Raw genomic sequence first — 26,408 nt, 5'->3', positions numbered from 1 at the left:
TCTTGATGGATCAAGAGATGCCAATATATATCAAACATCTGAAGTTAGAATGAAAAAGATTTTAGGAAGACACGGTCTCAAAAAAACACTCGATGACTATATTGATGATGATTTTCCATCAATCGGCTTAGGCGCTCTAACAAAAGTGAGGCCTACATATACTCCCATGATTAGTCAAAGTTTTTACTCTAAAGAGATATCCATTATTTTGTCTAAGAAAGATGACAAATATGTGTTAAGAGATGAAGTTCTCATCTAAGTACAATAAGACGCATCAATGTACTCAACACAATATGAAAAACTTGACATCTCATTCGTTATAAAAAGTTGTAAAGCTAAGTGTAGCTATGCGCCCACGCAACGCCAATGTAATGGCAGTAACTCCTTTTTCAATACTTAATGGTATGAAAGGTTGAGGTTTATTTTATCCCTACATATTAAAAGACACATCAAAAGCGAAATCAGAATCTGCCAAGTTTTGTAGGTCAACTTCCACGAGACCTACATGAAATCTCACTCACTGAAAAATGGTGAAATTGGTATCATTGGAAAGGTCTATGTGTCTACTTTCCAGAGACACCAACCATTTGATCATACCTATCATATTGAGTGAGTTATGACCGTTTTCGTAAAGTAGGACGAATCTGTCCGAGAATCTGATTTTGGCAAAACAATTAATTTCGACCGGACTTTGTGAATAGCTCCTGACGAACCAGAACATGTGTAATATACGGTTGGAAAGCTAAATGAGTCTAGTTTCCAAAACCATTTATGGTTCGTTCATATGTATTTCCTAAAGGAAGTTACGACTATTCTAGTAACTGAAGGTCATGCTGCGCGGAAATCTGATTTCCTGCACGAACTTATGTTTTGAGTTCACAAGCGGCCTTCTCCTCAAGATCTAAGTGTAAAAGATCATTTGAGGACAATACGGCATGATTTAGTTAATCATTGCCCAATGCCACATTTGAAGGCATGTTAAAGAGCATTGACATGCTAAGTTGTTGAAACTTCCGTGATTAGTAAAAATCCGGAAAAGCCCTATGATTGATGTAAAGATCAGGGGGAGGTGCAAACTTCAAGAGGAGTCTAGCACATACATTCATATCACTATCAAATGTGAAAGGTGCGTTGTACTCTTTTTCTCCTACGATCAAGGTTCAGTTTTCCTCCCATAGGGTTTTTGTGACTTGACGAGATTTTTTACGAGGCAATAGATCAGCATCATCGGCATATCAACGCGCGGCACAAGGGGGAGTGTTCTAGGATATTCTGTATCTTTCTAGATATTCTTTATGTGTGCATTGACCTTATGCCATATGCCAATAGGATATGTAATTAGACTAGATCTATGTATTCATATACTTACCATACCATATTGGTATTGTGTAATTCCCTATATAAAAGGATCATATCAATGAATAATATGATGATTCTCTTGCTATCTCTTTGTCTATACATTTTACCCTTAATCAAATATGAGATTTACATAATTTATTACACAAATAAGCATTAGTTACATAGTAAAGTTAGAACTACACGAAACTATGACTTAATTTATCGTGATAAGATGAGGGGAAAAGAACAAAAAGAAAACAAGATCAATCATTGTATATTTATGAAGACAACTCAGTTTCCAGGAAATCTAATCCAAATATTCTCCCTCTCCCATATCCAGTGGAAGCAGTAACCTTGCAAAATGGAGATTGTGCTAGCTCTGGAAATAGTTTCTTGATGTGTATAGAAGTTGCACTATATTGATCATGATCAGATACTATTGCAACCGGCACTTCAGCTTTTCAGTCTCAAGCTCTTGTTTCAAGGCTTCAATTTGTTCAGCCAAGGCAACATTTTCCTGGAATATCAGGACTTATAAGTAAAGCATAGGATTCACTCTTAAACAAACTTTTTAACACTCTTGCCACAACTGTCAATCAGAACCGACAAAGGAGAAGATAGAGATAAAAGCTTAATGTAACATCTAAGTGTGTAGTTAATACAATGGTTTCATATAGGGAATAATTTAAGATGTTTGTAGCACAAAGGATTGTGATAATATTTGCAAGCCAGTCTGATCCTAGTTTATCAATAGCTTCAAAAACTGAATCTATATTAAGAAAGTGCTAAGAGAAATAAGAGTGAAGTTCTAGAGGAAAAGGTCACCTTTTGTTGCATCACCAATTTCAGGTTGATATTAGTAGCATTTCCATCCTCCTCCAGAGATCCCTTTATCTGTCAAGAAGCCAAATATTTAATCAGTCCTCAATGAAAAGACATGCACAAAATAGACCTAATTATGGCATGAGGGTGAAGGACAGAATTGAAAGACGATACCACCAAATTTGAACATATAAATTGTTGCTTTAAACATGCCAGCATATTAAATTCTTTAGAGGACTGTATATGCCCTCACCCTCAACAGCTAAAGACAGGAGTATTTACAGTAAATTGATACTAGTGACGTGACGAATTCATATCAATTTGACCACTCTACAGCATATAATACATGAAGAGACATTTGAAGAAATCATTTCACCGGTGACTAGACCAAACATGTGCCCAAAAAATTATTGACTTGGCAGGTGTGAGTAGTGTATATGGAAGCCATCTACAAGACTTGATTTCAAACCAGCCGTTTTACCACAGTGCACCAGAGAGAGAAGAAAATGCTAATAATTTACTCGAAGATCAAGTTATTAGACTGATGAATTGATTAAGAATTCATTCTACTCAAAGATTGGCCCAAACCGGTTCAACAGCTGTAGGCCAGAAACCACAATAACATAGAGAATCAGAGAACAGAAACCATAATTTGGTTTCTAATGCACTTTCCATCAATTTGAGTTAGAATACAGATTATCATCCTTAGGGGTTATCAACTCATCATTCTAAGCATTAATAGTAACCATCAACAGTTCATCTGAGAATTAATTCCCAACTCACAGTATGTTTTAGCTCAAATGAGATTAGCATAAGACCATGATAACATACAGTCGATGCTTCACACATGTTTTTAGCTCTGATTGGTGAAAATATGTAGAGGAGTTCTAAAACTAAAGGGACAATACATATGGTGCAGAGCTGCAGACCTGTTTGAGTTCGTTCATACACTTGGTAGATCTTTCTGCTTCTACATCATATTTCAGCCTCCACTCGGCTGATTCATCCATTGCTTCTCTATTCGCAAGGTCAAACTGTCGTCTACAAGATTTTAAGACAGAAAAATACAGCATTGAGTAACAAACTCTTGAAACCCAGTAGACATAATAATGAAACTCAACATATAATAAAATCCATAACATCATAAACCTTGATAACAAAGCTACACAAACCCAAACCAGCGGTGAGAATCCCATTTTATTCCACGGAAGCAGCATTATTTTTTAATAATCTTCAACTTACTGGCATGATCACCAAAATCATTCAGCACAAAATTGTAAACATATGAGCCAATCCAGAAAGTAAGGATTTTTAAGGTCTTTCTCATTTTCCACAGCTTAAAATGGAAATGGGTTTAAGAACTAGGCTCAAACAATGCCCATATAAAAAGGGTGTTCATTCATTCTTCATTCATTAACATAACCCAAAGAAACATAAACCATGAAAGCACAAATGAAAGAACAGAAATATAAGATGGTATAGGAAACCTTATGAGCTCGGTTTCATCAGACGAAACTCTGTAATCGATAGTCCAAAGCCTGAAGTAGACCGCGATACCCAGAAACATCAAAATCACAAAACTCAACAATACTTTCTTGTTTCCTCCACCACCCCTCATTTTGACTCTTCGACTCCATTGAGTCCCTTCTGGAAGGTTTTGTGCTGAAAAACAATCAAACGGGGTACCAATCTGGGCCCCCGATAACTCATAAACAGACCAGGATACCCGGCCCACAATTTTATGGCATTTCTTTTCAGCCCACCTATGTTTTTGCTGTCCCATTAGTGATTAGTTCCGTGAGCATAGCTTATCATATAGGCTAGGGATGAATGAGATAGGAATCAAGAACATATGGGTTCGATATTTCTTCTTCTTCCGTCCCATCTCATGTTTAGCTTGAATACATGTTTGGGTTTCTTTGGAGTAAGGACTATGCTGCCATGGTTTGTATGGGTGTGAGGATATTAGGTTGACTTTGAAACTAAAGACTAAAAAAAATCCAAAAATTTCAATTAACAAATGGAGTATGATGCCATACAAGTCAAACTCCCCATTCTTTTTCTCGTTTTGATTTTCAAGAAGAATGGCATCCCCCTTTTTTTCAAAGGAAGAAACTAAGCAGACAACTTTTAGGCTTATGAAGTTAGAAGTGACCGGAGAGGAGGGAGATGATGAACACCTCTCTTTCGAGGAAATACTTACCTTAGAAATACTCTTATAAGTATATGAATTCACTCAAGCAAGACATGTCTAAGATGGGTGTGATCATGGATGATTGTAAGTCTTGTTTACAAACATTTAAGTTCGTATTTTTTAGGCATGTTTTTCGTTAAGTAAATGATGTTGCTCATAGATTAACACACCTTACTAGTGTATTCGGTTTTGATGAGTTTTGGGTTAATGACCCTCCTGACGTTATACAAGATGTGCTTATGGACGACGAGTGTACTAGTTTACAAAGTTTAGGCTCTATGTCTATATACTCAGTCTAATAATAATAATAATATAAGTGAAATATTACCACTCATCCCTAATGGGAGACCCAACCCGTTTTTCAAACGAATCAACTCTTGTAATAAATAAATATAAAAAAAGAAAATGAGTATGTTAAAGTACAATACAGAGAACAAAAACAGCTTTTTGCAAAATTCCCAATTCACAAAGTTATTTCTGTATTATTAACTTTCAGTTGTATGAAAGATATATAGGAGCATTGAGGTTGATTACAGTCCCTCTCAAATAGGTTTAGAATACATTCAAGAGAGCTTGGTTGAACCATAGCTCATTGTGACTAGCTTCATAACCTGAAGAAAAACATCCCCTTTCTATATAAACAGAACATTGAGACAGAAAAGAAAAATAGCTCAAAGATCTAATCGTCTCTTTCTCATAAAAGGTTAGACACAGATATGAAAAAGAAATCATAAACGATATGCATATGCATCTTATCCAAAGACTATCCCCTTCACCCTAATGCTGGTTAGGACACGTTTGAGCTTAGAAGAAATAACAATACCCCTTACTTCTGGGGCATTTACCCATTTAGCATCTATTTCCATATTTTTTTTTTTTTAACAGGAGTTTTTAAGGTATTGTTTAGGCCTTTAGGGGCCTCTCAAACAAAAAAGAAAGTTGTGCATGATTCTAAGGTCCCAAAACTACCAACAGCACCTTCACTAGTTTCAGCCTTTCAGGCTTTCAGCATTGTTTGTTTTTGACAAATATCTCTAGCATCACCCACATTGTAGTGTTCTGTGTGAGCCGCTACCAGATATCGGAGACTACCTTATCTCATATATATTTGTGTCAACTTACATCTTCACAGTGATACGCATTTTAAAGTTGAATTTCATGAACAAAACTGGGCAACCTCGGACTCTCAAAACAAACAATATCTTACTGTGTAAATTGATTCCTGACACCCCATAATTTCAATACATCCATGTCAATCACATCTTTGAGTAGACATAACTTCACAAGTCATATAAGCTCTCCTCTTTTCTTTTCTTGTTTCTTCTTGGTTCTACCAACCAAATTGCTAGCTTTATTTCATGACCATAAAAGAAACCCAGAAGTTCTAATCAGCCATCATGAAGAAGTGAAAGAAAGAAAGCTAAAGTGAGGAAATTTGCCTGTCATTGTTTGATTCCTTTTTACGCAACAGAAAATAATAAGTGGGATTGAAGAAAGTAACAAATGGTAATTGGAAATTACAAAACAGGGGGAGAGCAAATCAAGTAGCGCCTCTGGTTTTCGGTGATTCATTGCTACCTGCAACTCTGCTAGCTATAAATTTATTCAATTTCGTTGGATATAACCCCAGCTGATATTAAATTAGTCTGTACTGCATTTCCTTTTCGGATATGGCCTAGAACAATTTAGATTGCCAAATTTGGTCAAGGTTAAATTTGGATAAGCTGTTTGTCACTTTCCAGCAAATACATATCATTTTTAAGTTTTAACTATGGCGAAAAGTTGGATTGTTTTTAGGAGATGTCGACAAGGGTTGACAAATAGTGAACACGGGACCCTGGGGAATTTGGCAATTTTTGATTTCAAGAAAATGTAATGGCAAACAACTATAAAAGATTTATTTAGGTTTTGCACCGACTGTTTTTCTTAAAAATAAGCTCGTGAGGGCTGCTCTTAACCTCTTAATTAATAAAACCGTAAAATACATAAAGAGTTAAGGACATAATGTATATACCAAATCTACAGAAAGCGGTCGAGGATATGAAACTAGGAGATGCAAATACTCCTCGATAGCAATGGTAAGCACGGTATAAACGATCTCAATATGTATTGTTACATTAATGACTTTTGATGATGATGACAGTAATCAGACACTGGCGATCGATAAGAATAGCATTAGGGTTCTCGGTCATACCAGTTTCAGAGGCTCTAGGACCAACAAAATCTGGAAAAGTGACATTGAGAAGTTTGTGTTTCCATGCCATTCAGGCATTAGGCGTACAAGTTAAAGATATACGGTTTGGTTATATGGATATATATTATTTTTAGAACCCAAACGATGTTCAAATACGTTTCACTTCCTAATGAACTTTTTCTTCAATACCCCAAGCGACAAAATATATTCATCTTAAAGTCTCAAACCACATACTTAACCATTTTCATCGATAATGAAGACAAAGAGATAGTGGTACATAGAAAATACATACATACTCAATTACGTAAATGTAGCGTAGACAGTAAACCCTTTTTCAATACTACTCTAGAGATGATAAAGATATAACACACAACTCTGCATAATTTCCCAACAAGAAAATTATTGTAACTTGAAAAACTAAAAACATAGGTACGGGTTAGGTCAAAACTCTAACCCACGATAGATAGTAACTTGGAGAGGCAGCCTAAAGAGAAATATATAAATCTAGATCCATCAAGGTAATTTGGACAAGACCAACAACTACCACAGTAGTCGAACACCGCAGTGATGCACCTCCACCTCGACTCCTCCGCCCCGACATTGTCCGGACCACTCCTCCCGATTCAGGCTACCCTTAAACCAAATCCCCTAATCCAACATCGCACGCCTCTTGCCTCCCTTGGAAGCAATATGACGTCGCTAGCAAGGTCCTCCGATCGTGCAACCACGACCACCAAAACCCAGAGACATCCACGAGAATCGCTGCCTAGATAAATATCGGGCTGTTAGAACACTATTTTAATTTTTTTAAGGACTTAATGACGTACAATGTATGTGTACATATGTATACATAAGTGTTCATTAGAAGTACAAGAAAGCTCCTTCTCGTGTAGCTTGATGAAAATGACCATACAAAAATATACACAATCAATTGAGTACAAGCATGTCATAGGTCATGCATGTTTAAATACAATTTTTACCTAGTCTTCTATCTGATTTCTGTGGAGTCATTTGTCATTTGAGATATGTATGTTGACATTATGTTGAGTCATGGCAACACAAACCTACGAGTCTTTGCCCAGAAAATACACACTTTCTATGACCTATTTTTAGCATACAATAAGATAATAAACTAACTAAAAACGACCCGTTTGAAAACAAGTGGTTATTATCCCATGGAATACTAATTAGGGGATTTCCACATTTGTCATCTCAAGGAGCTTCGATTCTACTTCAAGGTTTCTTCTTGTTGCTATGTAGCTTTTCTACCTACCAACCCTACCCACCATTAACCAAGCTCCATCTTCCTCTAGCTTTTATCATGCTTCAAGTCATTAACTGATTTCTGTAATTTTACTTCAGAATAGCTGATAAAATCCAATGCATTGTGAATGATCAAATTTCAAATTTTAACCTGATACAATGTTATGTTTTAAACTTAACATGTGAGACACTCACACAAGCCACTCATGTTGGATAATATCAGATGAAGCAAAGTTACGTGACCCAAGTTCTTAACGAAACTTTCGTACCCTAAACTTTCGTACGTAATTTTGCACAAAATCTCGCTCTATTACCTTTAATTTTATAAGATAGTCGAAACCAGTCTTTATTCACTGTATACCTAATGAAAAAAATTAGAAACCGACTTATCGACCTCAAAACATTGCAAATGATCATATAAACATTTTATCATTTTCTTGTTTTCTTTTTCTGTAATGATGATATATGTTGTTTATCATCATCCTCACCAAAATGACAACCTGGGGTAGAAGACGAAACAAGGAAAGAAACAACAGAAAATGTCGATCATAATCTCCACAACCCAAAATGATCATTAACATTGTTGGCTTGGTTACTACAAACTCAAAGCTGTCAGAGTTTTACATAATTCATGATCGATCAGGGTCCTCTCTTAAAACACAGGCACCCAACACAAACCCAGAACTCTTCAAACTCAGAAATTAACCAAATGAAAAAAACAAATAATTACCAGACCGCATAGATAGGTTAAATTTAAAAGTTACAACACCACCCACCGAAGATCATCATAGTCATTGACCTAGTCTTAATTTTCTTTCACCTCCCTACAAAAATTTACCCCAATAACCCAAAGTCTCTGTGTTTTGTTACCTTCCTCTGTTTTGATGATCAGTCTTCGAACCCAACCTGCTTCCAAATCGCATTCCTCACGCGCCTCAAGTCCCTCCCCTTCAGAGTCCTCCCAACACCTTCGTGCACAGAAAACGAAGCTCCTCTGTTCCTGGCCAAGTACTCATGAGGCGGAAGCCTCTCGTCTGCGTCACCATCCTCGTAGTCCTCGTTCACATCTTCATCGCTCGTGTCTCTCTGTTGCCTCTGCTCTTTCAGAATCTTTGACCAGTCCGGAATGTTGACCGGCACCGACGATGACGTCACGGCGGTAGTGCCCTTCTGATCAGCCGTCGTCTTCCTCCTCGGCTCCCGGGGGATGGTGGACATCAGCTTCTTGGACTCAGGAGGGTGGTTTGAACCGTTGGAGGGGTTCACCCACAGCTCGGAGTCGTCGAACTCGAAGACTCCGTCGGAGTTGCGAATTGGGTTGTGGGAGGGGAAGAGGTAGTTGGGCTTGGAGTGGAAGCTGGTCATCCTGGACGCCATTGATGGATTGAAGAGAGGGAATGGGGGGTTGTTTGGCTTGAACTGGTGGGAAGAGTTGGACTTTCTTTTTGGTTTTTGGTGGAGTGTATGTGAAAAATTCTGATGACCCAAAACGTTGATTGCTCTGCGTTTTATAATAAGAGGAAATGGATAAGCTCCTTCTTCTAATCTTCGTACGAACATTTAAGGTAGGAAAAGACAAGCAGGGTGGTGGTGATGCGGTGTGGGTGTCCTCATCCGGCTTCGTATGGGATACTCGATGATGGTGTATTGGTGTTGATGCTTCTAATTAAGTTAATGTCTAGAAAGGGTGAGAGACTGGATTTGACTTCTTAATCACGATTGAGTTTTGGATAAGAAAATTTGAAGCAAAAAGAAGAAGGAAAGAGCACACTTACACACTTGTCACACTTTCTAGATCTATCAAGTTCTTTGCGTTCTCGGTTATGGTTGTTTTTGCGACAAATCATCAGTCGTTGTACACGTGAAATCTACGTTTAAGTCACGCAAACATCAGTGATAATTTATAAAGACTACGTAAACAAAAAGGCTATCAACATTAATATTACATCTACAATGAAAGGATTTGTTTGTAACTAGATCTTATCCAAATTCTAAAGAGTCATTAAAGAAAAAAGCTAATGCACTAAATTTAGTTAAACTTCATAACAATGCTCGTACTTCATATTAAATCAATAAGATTTGAAGTTAAAAAAAATTATCTTCTTTGATGCTATTTAAATTATTGACCGATGACTAGTGAACTTAATCAGAAATCTAAGCACATAAAATATATGATCTTTATATCTTATCCATCGGGTTTTTGTTAGCCAATCATACAAATTGGACATTTTGTGCTATTACGAAGAATTTCAAATAATCTAGTCGTGGTCAATTGGTAATCAAAGTTAATAATAATGGCCGATACGCTCCCTATCTTACTCCGTTGAGGTGAACTAACAAATTAAGTGTCATTAACCCTTGATGGATCACACATTTAAGAGTCAAAAATCAATGTAAGGAAATACATTTTAGCTCACTCTTTTTAATATCTTATTCGTACATGGTAATATCATTTCTGTTAGGAGTGTTAAGACATACGAAATTGACATGAGAAGTATTGTTTGATCCAATTAAGGATGTGGATTTGTGGTGTTTGTATCACTTGGTACAAAAAACGTATAGTAAGAGAAAAAGAAAATTGTTTTTTCAGGTGAAAATTTTGATTCTTAAACTTATGTGTCATGTCGCGGGAACAATTACGAAGGCAAGATCATGTACTTTAGTTTTCTTCATCGAAAAGAAAAGGGCAAGATCATGTAACTAGCAGAAACTTTGAAACCTTGTTAATCACATAGAAACGACACATACGATAAATACGTGTCACACATTAGAAATAGCTAGCAGCAATTTTTAAGGGGGTGGGAGAGAAACCTTAATCACATTCTAAATGACACATAGGACAAATACGTGTCACGCATTTTTATCATTTATATGATAAAAAAGCTGACAGGTAATTTCAAGACAAAAGGCCCATTAATTATCAGTACGTGTAATAAACCCAAGGTAGGCAGATATGGACGAATTTAACCAAAAGATAGATGAAACGACACGTGGACCAACCATCGTCCTGTTTGATCAAACATTTCAACCACTCGAGAGGAACTCATTGATTGAGCCCAGAGATCGAGCCCATGATGACACCCCCGCTCTCGGCTTTTTTCCGCCTCTTAGAGGTGGGCCCCGCAGGCCCATATCACCCGTCGTGGAAAAAGATCAGGGTGTCCATATCGTGACACGTCATGTGTACCGAAGCTTTCCCTTATTGGTGAAAAGAGGCCTCGTTTGTCGCGAAATAGGGGAAGGACAATTATCAGCTGTAGGCTCAGCAGAGTATTGTACGACCGGCGCGCAAGACGACAAATGTGATGGGGTTTTTTTTTTTTTTTTTGGCGAGACAAATGTGATGGGGTTTGAGGTGACAACTGTGAATTTATGATACACAACCTTTTTTTTTTTTTACTTTAATTTCTTTTATTTCATTGAAATTATTTAAATTCCCAAAATATTTTGTTTCCACCTTTGGGGTATTTTACCTGGTTTACCGAATTACCGGTGATGATTGTGCTTGGTTCGAGAATTTCGCAGTATGATGAGTGAATCTGGCTAGCTAGATTCTGAAAGATACAACACATTTCTGATAAATAAACGACATATACATTTATAGCTGTTAGACTCGTATATGAAGTAAATCATATGCGTTTGTAAGAAACGACACATTTTTTAAAAAAAGTTTTTGATTTGATATCTAGCTAGTGTATCTTTTTCATAGAATCATAGATAGTAACTCAATTATTTGTACCGTATATACGTATATGGAGATTTAAAGTGAAACTTTAGTTTCACAACACCAATAATGTAGAAACTCGTACGCTTTTGTTTGAAATGGAGAACGAACAAGTACATAGTCCATCATTTCACAAAACACTACACAATAATGCATCTTCTTGCAAACGTACTCGTCTACTACATAATACATATGTTGATAGTGATCGATCTTCCCGTTGCAAGATCACGTATCTTCATATTGGTCAGTTACTTTGTTTCATTTGGCAAATCATTGGATGGGGTTAACTATAAGATAGCAATTAACCAACAAACCATACGAATGCTTCCTCTAACAGTCTAACTATGTTTGGATCCCAAGAAATGATGACGAAAATATAAAATTGAGCATTCCAATTATCATATAGCCTTGGCAATCTTTCTTAAACCACCACATGATCCGTTTCATCTCTTTGCAAGAGATTTGGTCTACAAATTGTATTTAACTACGAAGATATGGTCCCAATCAGCACACTAATCGCCATGAACAATAATACAAAACCACTGTGTCACTTAGCTAAATCTTCCAAAAAGCTAAGCATCCAAAATTTTATAAATTCGTATTAAGAACCCTAAAAGAGCAAAGTGATTAGTTAACCCTACAAATATTGGTTTGCCCCAAATAATGAAGCTCCAAAACAATAATATTCTACATGATCATAATCGACCATCTTATTTATATGTGATTGTTTATGGAAGTTAGGCATGATGGATCATATTGTATAGGATTGCACGTGGAGTTGTGATTCTGGTTTGCGGTTGAGGAAGCGTGCATGGACTGGGAATTCAAGTCTGGGAAGTTAGCTAGGGTTCTTAACTTCTTATTCTTATATATATATATAGTTACTTTATCCAAACAACTTTCTCGTTGATTTGTTAATTACATGGCTATCGTGTGTGAAGAAATTCGACATTCCAAAATAGCGGGCGCTCGATTTGGTATTGTTTTTCTGGTTGAATAGTGAGATTAGTTTCATCTATGATAATGGGAAGAGTATATATACGAACAATGAAGATCATTGGTGGAATCAAGGTGCAGCTTAGTTTATATTAGTGACTTATTGATCAGATCAGTAAGAACAATTGGTTTCATTTGGTCAGTTTTTTTTGTAAATGAATAGCTAATAATGAGTGGATTTGACGTGGAGTTTACAAGATGATCTTAGCTTGGAAGAGTAAGGATTGGAAGAGTATCCACAGTTCAGGACTGAGTGACGATCTATCATCTATGTACGTATTAGTAAGTTTAATTCTAGTCTTAGTCGAAAAAAAAAGTTTAAGTATAGTCTTGGTTAGCTTAGAAGAGCAATTGCACTGGTAAAGTAATTTGACAGGTAATTATTGAGACTCACTCACTTTGCACTAAAGTCTTAATGCACCGTTTCAGTTTTGTTCGGACAATTAATGAAATTAATGAAATTATAGAAAGATGATGATTATTTTAGCTTCTATTTCTTCCTATTGTAATTGTTAAAGCTAAAAGTGATGTTTGTTTCCTATTGCTCAAATTCATCTTTAACGTACATCTTTTATATATTTATTTCATTTTCATAAAAAGAATCATGTTGCACACACATTGTCCAAATGTCGACTATTAATTTTAATTTTTAATTTTTTATATAACACGTCGATTATTGAGTTTGTATAGGAGAATATATAATCTTGCTTGATAGGAGATGACATTGTGAAAGAGGACCCCCATATCCCATCGAAAGATAACACCACCCAACCCCTCGGCCAACCAATATCACCGTTCATTGGTCTACTATTGAACTTTCACCTCCAATCCGGAGTGAGAGAGATCTAATAATATGATTTGAACCATTTGGTGACAGACTAACATCACTTCAACACAATCTCAGTCGGAACCACTGTCCATCAACAAACTGTTCGATCACACTTGCAGAGTACATGCAACATGCACTAACCACGTTGGAGGCCAACATTGTCGTGGATGGCCTAGACTACAATACATACTTAAATCGTTAACCAATTCAGGCGTAGCTAATTCTATTGTTTTATATTATTTAGATTAGACTAACTTTATTTGATTCTTATATTTTCTTGTTGTCAATGTGTCGATGAGCTGCCCATACTTAGGGTTTAGCAATTTTAATGTATGATGTGATGTTGGCTACGAGAACGTATCTTGAGTCACAAAATTGGTGTATTTTTTTCATAGCGAGCGCCTAATAAGCCCAACCTAAGAACAGTCCTTTTTTTTTTTTGAAAAAGAGAACAGAAATTTTATTAACATATCTCTAAAATGTTAGATACATATCATTCTTTTATACAAATTAGATAAAACTTTGTAGGTACATAAAATTACCAAAAGAGACATTTATATTAAAAGTAAAGAAACTTTTTTTTTTTGAAATAAAGGGCTGGTGCGGCTGCCCCCAAGCTTTGATTAATGAAACTGTCGAATACAAAAGGGGGGACATTGAGCCTAAACCCCTTCTTACAAAGACCTGAACTAATATCAGCTGTCTCTACAAACATGTACTCAACTAGACACCGACTAACAAAGAGTGCTCTATTGGCTACTCTATTTGTTTTAACATAGTGGTGACATAACCGAAAGTTAACTCGACTATTGCGAAGCGTAATTACCACAATCACAGCTTTCCTACTATGTTGCCGCCGGAGGATAAATCCAACGACACTTAGCTTCACCCTGCCACTAGATGGAAACGACCATTTGACAAAACAAAGAACTTGTCGCCTACCTAGGGCAGACAAGGCACTAAGAGTGCACAAACAGGCATTAAGCCCGACTGGTCCTACACAACTAATGCAAGAACTTATTACACGCTTAAGACGTGACATAACTAACCAACAAAACAACATAACAACTGAAAATAACATAACAAAAACAAGGCCCAAACATGGGGCCCAACACTCACATCCAGCCCATAACGGACCCTCAGGAAAACTACAGGTCTAATGAGCCAAACCAGTGTGTGGGCCGCTTCTAGCCCTCCCGGCCCAAAGTCACCTCTGCTCCTCACCATCGCCAAACCCGTCGCTCCTCCACTGGTGTCGGGTCACCAAGGCACCGTCGTCGTCCACTCTTGGATGACCGATCTGTACCATCTTGGACAACCTTTCAACCATATGCGGAATGGATCCATGCACAAGAACTCGAAGACAATTAACCACCCTCAACCCCTCATTCAAACCTTTGAACCAACCAACCGGTCTTCGATCTCCTCCGATCAGCCACCAGATCCGGCTCGCCCATCTCTTGCATTCAACAGTCCATGCCGCATCATCCCTGCAAAGATCCAGTCGTGCTTCAGCCCTAACTTGTCACCGTGTTGCAGAGACACTCACCAACCGAGAGAGGACACACCCACCTATCAAGCCCAGCCATCGGATATGAGTTTCGCCCCTACACCAGACTACCCGTCCGGCCGCACCGGTCATGCGCCGGCTAGGCCATAGGCCATCGCCAACGTCGAGGCGAGGCCGGACAGGCCCTAACCAAGACAGCGGCGGCATCCGCTAGATTTTTTAGAGAGAGAGAGAGAGAGTAGGAGCGTTAAAGTTTTTTTTTTTTTAAAGCAAAGAAACCTGTACGAAAACAACATATGTGAAGATACCAAGCTTTAATAAGAAATAGCTAGTGACAACCATAGTTTCAAGTAAAAACTAAAGACAACGTAATTGATTTCAGTGGTATTTCTCAACCCTTAAGCGAGGTATAACTTCTCTATCTTTGATTAAAATTGATCTACTAGAAAATTTAGATTATAAGGTTTGTTGTTTGATTAGACAGTACAAATTGAAGTTGGAAATTTTTGTATACTGTTCACACATGTTACGTCATTCAAAAACATTTACGTTTGAACACCAAACTAGAACTTGAGATGGTGCTATATATAATTATATATATAATCTTCTAGTTTGCTTGTCATTGATCTAACTCAATGAGAGAGATCTCAAGAAAAATCGGTGCCCTGGTGACACAAGAGATCTCACTAATGTGAATTTTTTTTAATAAATTGAGTAGCAGATCTAGAAAATATGTGTTAGTAAATGAGTTGTGTATTTTAAATGAGGGTATTATAGAAAATTTGGATATATGTATCTAATTAAATGTTAAAATAATAAAGTTAATAGGTGGTGTATTAAGTATGATATGTGTATTTAGTAATTAGGAATGTGCTAATAAAATTTCTCAAAAGAGAATAGGCCTGCTTTGACACGTGAGGATGTGTTGGGCTCATACAGTTTAATCTGTGCTAACGGTTATTATAGAGGCACAAAAAATCACAAGACAAGAGCCCATAAAGAAAAAGGCCGCCCACAAAGTCACGGACATATCAGTCATTTCCTAATTTACAAAACCCTAGAGATCCCTATATGAACCCCTTAATAAACCCAGCTCGCAAACGCACTCTGCCTCTCTTCGTCTCCCTCCCTCCTCCAAAACCCTAATCTCCTCACAGCCTCTCCAGCCATGCCTCCCAAGTTCGACCCTTCCCAGGTCGTCGAGGTCTACGTCCGCGTCACCGGAGGCGAGGTCGGCGCCGCCAGTTCCCTCGCTCCCAAGATCGGTCCTCTCGGTCTCTCCCCCAAGAAGATCGGAGAAGACATCGCCAAGGAGACCGCCAAGGACTGGAAGGGCCTCCGCGTCACCGTCAAGCTCACCGTCCAGAACCGTCAGGCCAAGGTCTCCGTCGTCCCTTCCGCCGCTGCTCTGGTCATCAAGGCCCTCAAGGAGCCCGAGCGCGACCGGAAGAAGACAAAGAACATCAAGCACACCGGCAACATCAGCCTTGATGATGTGATCGAGATCGCGAAGATCATGAAGAACAGGTCTATGGCGAAGGACCTGAGCGGCACTGTGAAGGAGATCCTCGGGACTTGTGTTTCGGTTGGGTGTACTGTGGATGGGAAGGACCCCAAGGACTTGCAGCAGGAGATCACCGACGGAGACGTTGAGGTTCCTCTGGACTGAGGTCGTTTTTAAGTTTGGTATTGAGGCCAGTTTTGGTATTTATGAAGATTAATGTGTGCTTGGTTTTGTGTTATTGAATCTAATAGCAAATGTAGCTTTTTTAGAGCGAATGTTTGGATTTGGCTGGAAATGATGTTTCAACAGTACATTTTTATGTTTAATCTGAACTGCATTTGCTTATGCACATGGCACATGAGTTGTGTTTATTGATTTGTTTAACTAATGTTTTGGGGGGGCTTGGCTTAGGTGGTTGATGATGCTATATTATTTGTTTCACACTTGGTGGTTGAGAGTGATTAGTGTTTGTTTGGTTGAGAGTGATTAGTGTTTGTTTGGTTGAGAGTGATTAGTGTTTGTTTAGTGACTTTGGTATGCCAATACAATTTGGTTCTAGTGTTTGGATGGTGTTATGTGCTTCTCTTGTTTATTTCGTAGTTGGGTACCATTATTCTAGGAACTAGGTGGTTGAGGGGATTAGGGAAATTAGAGGTGAAGCAATAAGGGGAGATTGGAGTCTGACAACATGGATTCACAAAGAAGTGAATTTGAGTCGTAGTTTGTTTATCTCTAAACACGAGTTGTGTCTGAATCTCAGGCTTGGAGCTAATAAGACATGTGAATTAACAAGTTGGTATCCTAGAAAACTAGCACCTTTTTTTATTGAGTCAACTGATAGGGGGGTTTTATATGCTCAGTGGTATTGTGCTTCATTTGTTTTCCTCTGTTATGTGGTAAGTAGGGCATCAATTGCGTCTTCCTGGCTATGATGGAGTGGTATTGTGCTTCATTTGTTTTCCTCTGTTATGTGGTAAGTAGGGCATCAATTGCGTCTTCCTGGCTATGATGGACTCATTTATTACTAATCCGAGTTGTAGTTAGTTGCAACAAATGGCAGAAGCAAAGTGAATAATCTTTTTTGTTGCTGGATACATTGGAGTTGAGACTTTGATATGCTGGATAGTTGTGATCCTAAATTGACTGTTAGAGCTTTAAGTGTTTCTTGTGCCATCCTAAGCCATAGTTTTGTGAAATGATTGTAGGCTTTTAGAACACTTCACTGCTATCCATTATGCTTTGTCAGAGTTGCCAATTGCCAGATGATTCTTAGATATACTGTATACATATCCATGGTATGCAATGGTTATAAACTGTAGCGGCGGGTGAGGTGATGTTCCATAGGTTTTGCACTTTCTAGAAGCTTTCCTTCTTGGCACAGAAGTTAGAGGTAGAAAATGAATATGATAAATTTGGCGCCAGAAATGTGAGGTGATGTTCAATGGGTTTTGCACTTTCCAGAAGCTGTCTTCCTTGGCACAGAAGCTAGAGGTAGAAAATAAATATGATAAATTTGGCGCCAGAAATGTGAGGTAATGTTCAATGGGTTTTGCACTTTCTAGAAGCTGTCTTTCTTGGCACAGAAATGTGGAGGCTTCTTGCATTCCTTGCACGTTTCATCTTCATTCTGTGGCCTATACCTGTTGCAAAGGAATTGGGAATGTTGGGCCTATATTCAGGTACAAGGGTTGCGGATTGCCAATAGTCTCCCAAAGTCTCTTTTTAGGTAATGTCCCATTCTGACCTACCCTTCTCTACTATATAAAGGCCTCCACATTTCTACCGATGTAGGGATTACCTTGTGTTCTCTTACAATAGACACAAAAGAAACCCTGTTGATCTCTCTTCTTTCTTGTTTCTAAGGGGGAAGAGAGTCCGAGGCCTCAGTTTCCGAACTCGTTTGGGGTCAGAATTCGTAACTTGTTTTTCAACTTTTATATTGCTTCAATGGCAAAGGACATTAGAAATCTGGATGCATGGATGGAGGTTGCTCCAGCCCCTTTTACTTACCCACAAAAGACTTCGAATATTCCTGGTTTAGAGACGATTCTTGAGGAAAGTGTTGAGGAATGTGATGATGAGCCATAGATTTTCAAATGGCCTTCTTGCCATCTTCGAATATGGATCTGATGCACATTCTTAAAGACTGTTTGGATGGATTCATCTCGAAAGCCTCCGTTTCGTATGAAAGGGAATTGCCGTGGTTCACAGATGGATGCAGGCTTCAGTTGAGCGCTTTTAACAGATGAATTGGAAGTTCTTCCGATGAATTTATCACTTCATTGTAAATTTGTAATTAGTTTCTGTGTCGATATCTGTAAATAGATTTACGATAAATGAGTACCAGATGATTGTTCGTCCTAGACAATTTTCCCAACCAGTTACATCTTTACTAATCCTCTTGCTAAACCATCTTCATCAACTATCAACTTCATCAACCCTTCTGAATGCAGAGTCATTCAACTTTATTTCAATTTGGAACGTGACTAAGTAATTTATTAGCGTTTAATACGAAAAATTACTATACATGCAATCATGCCAAAGACAAAATGTGCAGAATTGCTTTTCACATTTCTCTCATGTTCTTCGCATGCTTGGCAACTGTAGGTGATGGCTACCCTTATGGCGTAGTTTCCTTCACACTTGTCAGTTCTCACCGACAGCATAGTTACTAAGCCTTTATAAATAACAATCTTCACCAACAAGAGAAATCACCAAATCAATTTGCTTCCGATTCCCAGGCCACCATTTCAGACATCCCTTCTCTTTAGACTCAAGAAGCTAGTGCTTCTTTCCTCATCGTTGCTTCCTTTGAGTTCCTTCATTAGCTGAGAGCGAAGAATACAGAGTTGCTCGTTTCATTACTTTTGAAGCCGGGGAGAGCAGTTAACAAGGGATTTGATTGTTCGATTGCAATGGCAGAGAGGATGAGATTCTTGGTTTCTTGGATTGAAGTAGCGCCTGCCCTTCTGATACGTCCCAACAAGACGTCGGCTTCTCCTGAACTGGAGACGATTACTGAAGAGTGGGAGCTGGAGGCAGAAGACCATGATCAGAAGTCCGGCGCCAATTGATATTTTATTTTCCTTCTGTCTAAAGTTTAAAAACTTCAAGTTTGTGTCAACTTTTAAGTTTTTCAGTGATAGTGTAGAAGGTTGTTGAAAGGGATTGAGCTTCTGTTTTGTTTTTGATATGATTTTCCTCTGAAGGATATCATTAGGCCGTCAGTAAGTAGATGTATAACAAAGAAAGTTTCACTCTAAATCAAGAAAATTTGTCGTTCTTGATGTTGTTGGATTTTACCTCTTTTGTCAATGGAATAAACAGAAATTGCTTCCCACTTTCTTACAAGTGTTGAATTAATTGAGGTGAAGCATTGAGTTTCAATTTGGTAAAGATACAATGTCCTTTTGTTTCTATTTTTGCTTAATTCATTGTAATAGAAAGTTGAGGTATCTTCTCTGACGTCAACAAGTTTAGAGTTCTGATTTAAGTTAAAGGTGTAAATGAGTTCAGGTATAGGTTGCAGACATTAAACCGTAAGTTTGTTTACAATTTCAGGATTTTGAGGCTGTTGAAATTGGAAATGGATTGTGCTCAGTAAGACTGATCAAGTAACACAAAAAATTTATCAACACAAACAGATCAGATTAATACAAACAGAATCCAGATTTCATGACCAAAAAAAAAAGGGTTAGACATTACATTACGAATGCAGTCCTGTACAATGACTACATTTTAAAACAAAGTTAAAATGATTTCTATTTAATTTGCTCCAATATCCTATTTAAGGTTCTATTCTGATGTGTTTGCAAATATTGACAGATAATAAATCATTGCTCTTCTTTATGCATTTATGGCGAGGTATCATGTAGAAACTATATATGCACTTGCAATATGATTTTCATGTCAAAAAAAATGAAATTTGTATCCATAAAAAATCGATTCATTTTCTGTTATCTAGCATGAAGGTTTAGTTCCAATTTACAAACATATTTCTCGCAAATTTTAATTTTCTTGGAAATTTTTACTTTTCTGTTTTATTCTGTCAAAATGGATTGGGTTTCTGTTTCATTCTGTTTTGCGATCCATGACGGTTCTTTTCTTAAATGAAGAGTCTTTTACGGATAAAAGGATGCAGAGAGTTCATATTCTACATGACCCTAATTTCACCAGTAGCATCAAAGAGTTTGTCATCTGGGCACTTAAACGTACCAACAACTGATGCAACATAACACATCCAATCCGGTTCTTCAAAGCGAGGAGGGATCTTTGTAATATTCACCCAAAAAAAAAGAGAGATCATTTTTACCTGCTCGATCGGAGTGATACCATCATATATCTGAAGAAAAATTGGTGCCTTGTCATACCACCATGGTCCTCCTGGGAGCACATTGTTGCGATCAAATCAATGGTAAACAGTTCCGGTGATCGCTGATGCACCTGAAAATTCTTCTCTAGGGTTCAAGACCTTTTGAAGAAACGCCGTAGGTCGGCAACAATCATAGAGGAGGTGCACAACGGCTTTGCAAAGAGAAAGGATTATTGCAGTGTTTTCTTTTGTTGAGAGCTTTTTTAAAACTTTGAGAGATCAATGACATCCAGACTAGTAAGAGCCAACGATGTCGCGAAGGATTTGGTAACATCATCAATGAAGGAGGGAGGACATGGTGAAGAGGAGACATGAGGGGTTGAAGATTAGATCCTCAACGAGGGTCGAGTGTTTGGTGCAGCTGCTTTCACCTTTAGAGTTTTTTGTTTGCGCTTGAATAAGTATCTAATAACATGATTATTGCTTTTAACTACAACAAATCAGACTAACGATGGGGAGGGATGTCACTCTTCATCTCTTCATAGCTCTGTCCATTACCGTGATTCCCTAAGCATTGCTTGATGATCAATGACAACAAATTCTTCGACGGTCAAATCAACATCGATATGTGTATGTACAAATTAGGAATATTGCTTTGCTGACTTAAAATTGGTAATCATAGATCAAACTCTGTTACAATTGGTATCACATTTCCCATGCCCCCTTGGTCTCTTCATAGCTCTGTCTATTACTGATTCACCCAGTATTGATTGCTTGATGATCAACGATTACAAATTCTTTGACAGTCAAATCAACATCGATACGTGTCTGTCAAATTAGGATATTGCTTTGCTGACTGGATTCAACACACCATAAGGTTAAAATCGGTAATCATAGATCACTCTGTTACAATTGTTATCACATTTCCCATGTTCCTCACGTGGATTCAAAGTTGAAACTTTAGTGGTAGATACTTTCTGCAATTTCTGGTGCATTTCCATCCGCTGATATAACTATTACCCCAACGGCCCAACCCCTGAACCTTCTATAAAAAGGCATCTTCCCCAACTTTCCCTTCAACTCACTCTCTTACTCATTATTACTAGAAACCTCCATAACACGAATCTGCAACTATTGACTTCTTTAAGCATCTTTTTCTTTCTCGAGGCAAACTAAATAGTCACCACTACTCCATCTTCCAATAGCTTTGCTTGTCCAAGTTAGGAAACAAGCTTCAACCATTTGATTGCGATCGATGACGAAGGAAGTGAGGTTCCTGGGTTCTTTGATTGAAGCTGCATCTTCCCTTCCGAGATATCCCAGCAAGACTTCAACTTCTCCTAAATTGGAGACGATAGAAGAAGAATCGGAACATGAAATACAGGATTATGACTTGCAGGAGCACCGAGATCGATTATAACTTAATGTCCTACTTTTGCTATTTCTTTCTTCTTTTGTTGGCTTTTGTGAGGAGTTTGTAGTAGGTTGTGGCGTTGGATTGGACATACCAAGTACTACCTTGAATTTTTTGTGGACGATGAGACTTGAGTTTGATCCCTTTCCTTGCTCTTATTGTAGATGTAATCACTATTGCGCATAAGATTCCATATTAATGATTGCAATAACTGATACATTTTTTCGTCAATATTTTGCTCTCTGCTAAATGCCACGCAAAAGATGGCCAAGCAGCATCTCAAACGTACGTTCAATATTCTTATTGCCACAAGACAAGCCCTTCGATATTTCGGATTAAGAATCCTGCAATATGTTTAAATTGCTGCAACTTTGGCGTTTGCTGTATATCTAGTCTTGTTCTGTACAAATAGTCATGTACATTCTCACCGGTGTTTCCAATTTTAATGGCTCTTGTGAAGTTCATTCTGGATCACCAGTAGTATTTTGCAATCTTCGGCTTCTTCGCAAAATAGGCTTCCACGAAACTACGAAAGGGAGATCATGTGGTCAGGGACGAAACCGGGATTCCAAAACTATCTGGGTTAAATTTTTCTTAGATAAAAAATTCAAAATGTATAAAAATTGGATCATTTTTTTGAAGGCTAAAAATTAGATCATTAGATTAAGTAGAATCCATACATATATAAAAAACTCAATCTGACTACCTAATTTTAAGCTGAACTCTACGAGTTTTTGTAGCAAATTCATCAATAATTGACTCATTGTTAATACTATCAGCAAATTGTCTTTCGATATGAACCAACATGCAATGATCAAGAAACTCTTCTTCTATCTTGCTCCGAAGTCGATTTTTAATAATTCTCAAAGCTAAAAATGCTCATTTCGTCGATGCCGTAGAGACAGGAAGAGTTAATACCAAACAAAGCAATCTATGAATCAAGTGGGTGTCTTCTGCTAATCTTGTTTCAACCAATTTCACATATAATTCTGAAAGACTAGTAATATTCTGATGAAGGGTTTGAGTTTGTAGACTCGTCTCTTGAAGAGTTAGCGTTCTTTCAGAAAAACGACAATATAGTCTTCAATCTTTTTGGGTCTAAAAGAGCAAAATTGATTCAATATTTATACAAAAATCCAAATTCAGAAAATAATTGTATTCATATCCCCAAATTCAGAAATTTAATAGTTAATATAATCTTAGAATTAAAGTTTGAATTTAGATGTAAGAATCTAAAAAAAATAGTAACATACCTCTTGATTCCTAATAATATTGATCAAAAATACTGTCTTTTTTTCCGTACGAGAGACTCTTTTTTGAGTCAAGAGAGACGGAGAGTTTTTCTTCGATAGGGCCACAGGGGGGGGAGAGCTCTTTTTTTGGTCGGAGAACAAGGAAAGGAAGACTTGGAGTTGATGAAGGTAATTAGGTGAATGATTATTTTTTTTTAATAAAGGATATGTGGAGTTGTGGTGCCGTGTAGGAGTAGAGTAGATTTAGGAAGATTTTTTTATTTTATTTTCTGTCCATATCTCTACATATTTAATTTTTTTTATATGGGCTACTCTCCCTATATATGCTTATTTTATAAATACATACCCTAAACTATTTTTAAACAACCAAAAAAGTCTCTGCTGGGCTACAGCCCAGAGAACCCAGTACTATGTTCCGTCTCTGCATGTGGTGCAAACTTTAGAAACTACCAACTTCTCATTTATATCATGGTAAAAAAAGATGATAAATGTTGGTCGATCGATCAACACAACTTCTGATTCTGGTTGTTACTTGTTAGCATGAGTTCAATCCAAAAGAAGTTCAGGATTAAAAGAAAAGAACCCTAGAAAACCTAAAATGAATCGAAGTATGAGAGTCGATCAAAGTTACTACAATATTAATAACCAAAGCGCTCATACTAAGTTACCAATTCTGCTTGTTTGGAGAGATTTGATAGAATGTTGGGTTTGATCCATACCCCTTGAATTTCCTCTGGCTCTTGGATTCTTCATCGATCATGATTAGTGATTTTCTCATAGATCTCACTATAAATGAAATCGTCTATACCATGACGCTCCGTTTGAGTTCCACAAACAGAAAATGAAACATCCTCAAGAAGATCTACCAACCCCAGCTTGTTCATCATGTCAGCTTTCTTGAACTATGTGCTTCTATGAAAATAAAAAGTTCCTGGTGAATTGTCATTCGTATAGACTACTTTACGATACTTCCAGCAAATTTATCCGTTGGGTGTAACTAATAACTTGAGCATGTTATCACCATGGTCAGAAAAGAAGAATTCTCCTACTTTGCTATAAGCACCAAATTTGATTGTTTCAATGGAGAATCGTGGAAGGTTAAGCTTGTGCTGGATCCAGCCATTGCGGCCTCTGCGATGAAGTAGATTAAGTTTCCCTTCATCTGTTTGACCCCAGTTGATATTTTGGTTCAAGACTAAATTAGTAAAATCTCGGATAATATTTGGGCTAGTACATGTGGCCCTAAAATAAAAATAAAGCTTGTTGAGGGCGTGAACTCTGGAGACACGCAAGGTGGGTTCCTATGCGAACTGTAACACCTTGCGGGATTAGGAAGTCTTCAGTGTTTGAGTTCGCGTCGGAGAGACTGAGAAGCTTTCGATTTCGATAAGCGAAGGGTCAGTACCTGTGACCTAAGTGAAGTCTACCTATGTAATTGGACACGCGTCACCCAGTTACTTAGTTTGCAAGCAAAATGAATCCTTGTACAACTATTGGTAGTAGAATCCTACTTATGTTGTGGGATTGCATCCTTATCAGTTAGTTACGAGCCCCTATATAAGGAGGGTTCGAGGATCACTCCAAACACACAATCATCTCATACAACAAATTACAAACCTTTGATTCACTCGAAACCCAGACGCTAAAGCACCTCGCCTTAGCCTTACAGAGCCAGTTTGGTCTTGCCTTGTTTACTGTTCTAATTGTTGCTCTGCTTGCCAGCCGAGTATCGATTGCAAACGAATAGGAGGATTGATTGTAATCCCTCGTCCGCAAGGTGGCACCGGAAGCCCAAGTCGTTTGATTAGAAGTCTAGTACCAGCGCACTTTACATTCTGCATCCGCGCGGTGGCACGCCCTACATCCTCTCTTTTTACATTTGGACCTACTAAGTTACCTCTCTACCCCTGCTGAAGATCGTGGCCAAAACATCATCAAAAAGTTTATGGCAGTTTACTTTTGTGAAGTTTACCTCACAAGTCACAGTTGATAAAGTAGTCTAGGGTTCACATCTAAAACCAGTTGACAATGGATGAAGTGTCCCAAACCTTTATTAACGCACAAGCAAGGTCCCATATTTCCGATGTATGATTGATATCTCAACAACAGCCGCTCCTGGTATGGATAGAGCTCCCAATTAAGTTTCTCTAGAATGTCAGTATTGAAAGACCGTTGTTTTGCCATTTCCTTTCAATCGGCTACTAGGAAAAGGGCGTTAGTATTGCCATCTTAATCATGTACTATTGTACTATCATCAAGTTAGACTTAAATGGGAGTCTCGTTGATCAAACTTAGCTTGAGTGGAATATGAGGATTTATTTAATCACTTCTGAAATATTTAACTCCTTATCTTACGATCCACATACACTCATCTATTGTTTTAGAGTATTTTGACAACTTTCCTATTTTTTCTATTTTCTTAAATTTGGGGAATATTGAGCATTTTTATTTTTTAAGGTCTAACAGTTTTCCTATCTCATTTCCTAAAATGAGGATAAGGATGGAGAAAAAAGAGAATGATTCATTCTCTAAATTTGCAGCAAAGCGTTCCTTAATCAAAATAATTTTTTTATTATAATTAATAATTATGTAGTCTATTTTATTGTTGTAATAAATATCGAAATCTCTAAAATAGAGCAGCTGTTGGAGTTTAAGCATAATTTTTTTAGAAATTTTAACTTTTGCTTCCTTATTTTAAATAAATTTTGAACAAGTTGTTGGAGTTGTAGATTAAATACCCTGTTAATTATATTGTTTAAGATTGCAAACTGAGAACATCAACCCTGGATTTGCAATATGATCAAAACACAGACCCAATAGGCCAATATGATCAATGTTGCATATATAGAGAGAAGATTCTAGAGAAGGTGATCGAACTCGAGGGTTCTGTACGTAGTTCTTTTTCTTTTGTTTTTTTTTCCACCTTCCCATTTCTTCTTAAATCATGGACATCAATACATCATGAAGCTTCCATCCAACCTTCAACAAAAACCCCACCACAGGTCTGGATGATTCCATTTGCATGTATTACTCGTGACTTGTCAACAGCCCTAAT

General features: G+C 37.6%; 3 protein-coding genes and 1 non-coding gene across 5 annotated transcripts; 1 reads left to right on the top strand and 3 right to left on the bottom strand.

Moving 5' to 3' along the window:
* Nucleotides 1-1,447: 1,447 nt before the first annotated feature.
* Nucleotides 1,448-3,783, bottom strand: LOC101312560. 2 transcript variants are annotated; one of them, XM_004304384.1, is made up of 4 exons: nucleotides 3,648-3,783; nucleotides 3,090-3,201; nucleotides 2,164-2,232; nucleotides 1,448-1,855 (listed from the first exon to the last, which is right to left on the bottom strand). In XM_004304384.1, exons 1-4 carry the CDS (start codon nucleotides 3,776-3,778, stop codon nucleotides 1,775-1,777), a joined length of 393 nt encoding a protein of 130 aa, XP_004304432.1. In that variant the 5' UTR covers nucleotides 3,779-3,783; the 3' UTR covers nucleotides 1,448-1,774. The 2 variants fall into 2 exon arrangements, with proteins under 2 accessions (XP_004304432.1, XP_004304431.1); XM_004304383.1 differs by lacking the exon at nucleotides 3,648-3,783 and having other exon boundaries at nucleotides 3,090-3,513.
* A 3,406-nt stretch (nucleotides 3,784-7,189) lies between these two features.
* LOC101312271 lies at nucleotides 7,190-9,286 on the bottom strand. The gene is made up of 2 exons (XM_004304382.1): nucleotides 8,682-9,286; nucleotides 7,190-7,314 (listed from the first exon to the last, which is right to left on the bottom strand). The coding sequence occupies exon 1, from the start codon at nucleotides 9,186-9,188 to the stop codon at nucleotides 8,700-8,702; it is 489 nt and encodes a 162-aa protein (XP_004304430.1). The 5' UTR covers nucleotides 9,189-9,286; the 3' UTR covers nucleotides 7,190-7,314; nucleotides 8,682-8,699.
* Nucleotides 9,287-15,967: 6,681 nt separating this feature from the next.
* On the top strand, nucleotides 15,968-16,730 carry LOC101311983 (60S ribosomal protein L12-like). The gene has a single exon (XM_004304381.1). The coding sequence runs from the start codon at nucleotides 16,039-16,041 to the stop codon at nucleotides 16,537-16,539; it is 501 nt and encodes a 166-aa protein (XP_004304429.1). The 5' UTR covers nucleotides 15,968-16,038; the 3' UTR covers nucleotides 16,540-16,730.
* A 2,299-nt stretch (nucleotides 16,731-19,029) lies between these two features.
* On the bottom strand, nucleotides 19,030-21,145 carry LOC101311691. Its single transcript, XR_185074.1, has 2 exons — nucleotides 20,687-21,145; nucleotides 19,030-19,406 (listed from the first exon to the last, which is right to left on the bottom strand). It is a non-coding gene; the product is annotated as an uncharacterized LOC101311691 (transcript).
* Between the last annotated feature and the right edge of the window lie 5,263 nt (nucleotides 21,146-26,408).

This window comes from Fragaria vesca, linkage group LG6 (assembly GCF_000184155.1).
Source record: "Fragaria vesca subsp. vesca linkage group LG6, FraVesHawaii_1.0, whole genome shotgun sequence".
Classification (NCBI taxonomy): Eukaryota; Viridiplantae; Streptophyta; class Magnoliopsida; order Rosales; family Rosaceae; genus Fragaria; species Fragaria vesca.
The sequence above is the reverse complement of the archived record's forward strand: the minus strand, read 5'-3'. Positions and strand labels throughout refer to the sequence as shown.

Coding starts and splice junctions, on each gene's coding strand:
- LOC101312271 (XM_004304382.1), bottom strand. CDS start 9,188: ATGGCGTCCAGGATGACCAGCTTCCACTCCAAGCCCAACTACCTCTTC.
- LOC101311983 (XM_004304381.1), top strand. CDS start 16,039: ATGCCTCCCAAGTTCGACCCTTCCCAGGTCGTCGAGGTCTACGTCCGC.
- LOC101312560 (XM_004304383.1), bottom strand. CDS start 3,377: ATGCTGCTTCCGTGGAATAAAATGGGATTCTCACCGCTGGTTTGGGTT. Junction 2,233..3,089: donor GTATGAACGAACTCAAACAG/GTCTGCAGCTCT, acceptor GCTTCTTGACAG/ATAAAGGGATCTCTGGAGGA. Junction 1,856..2,163: donor AATTGGTGATGCAACAAAAG/GTGACCTTTTCC, acceptor CTGATATTCCAG/GAAAATGTTGCCTTGGCTGA.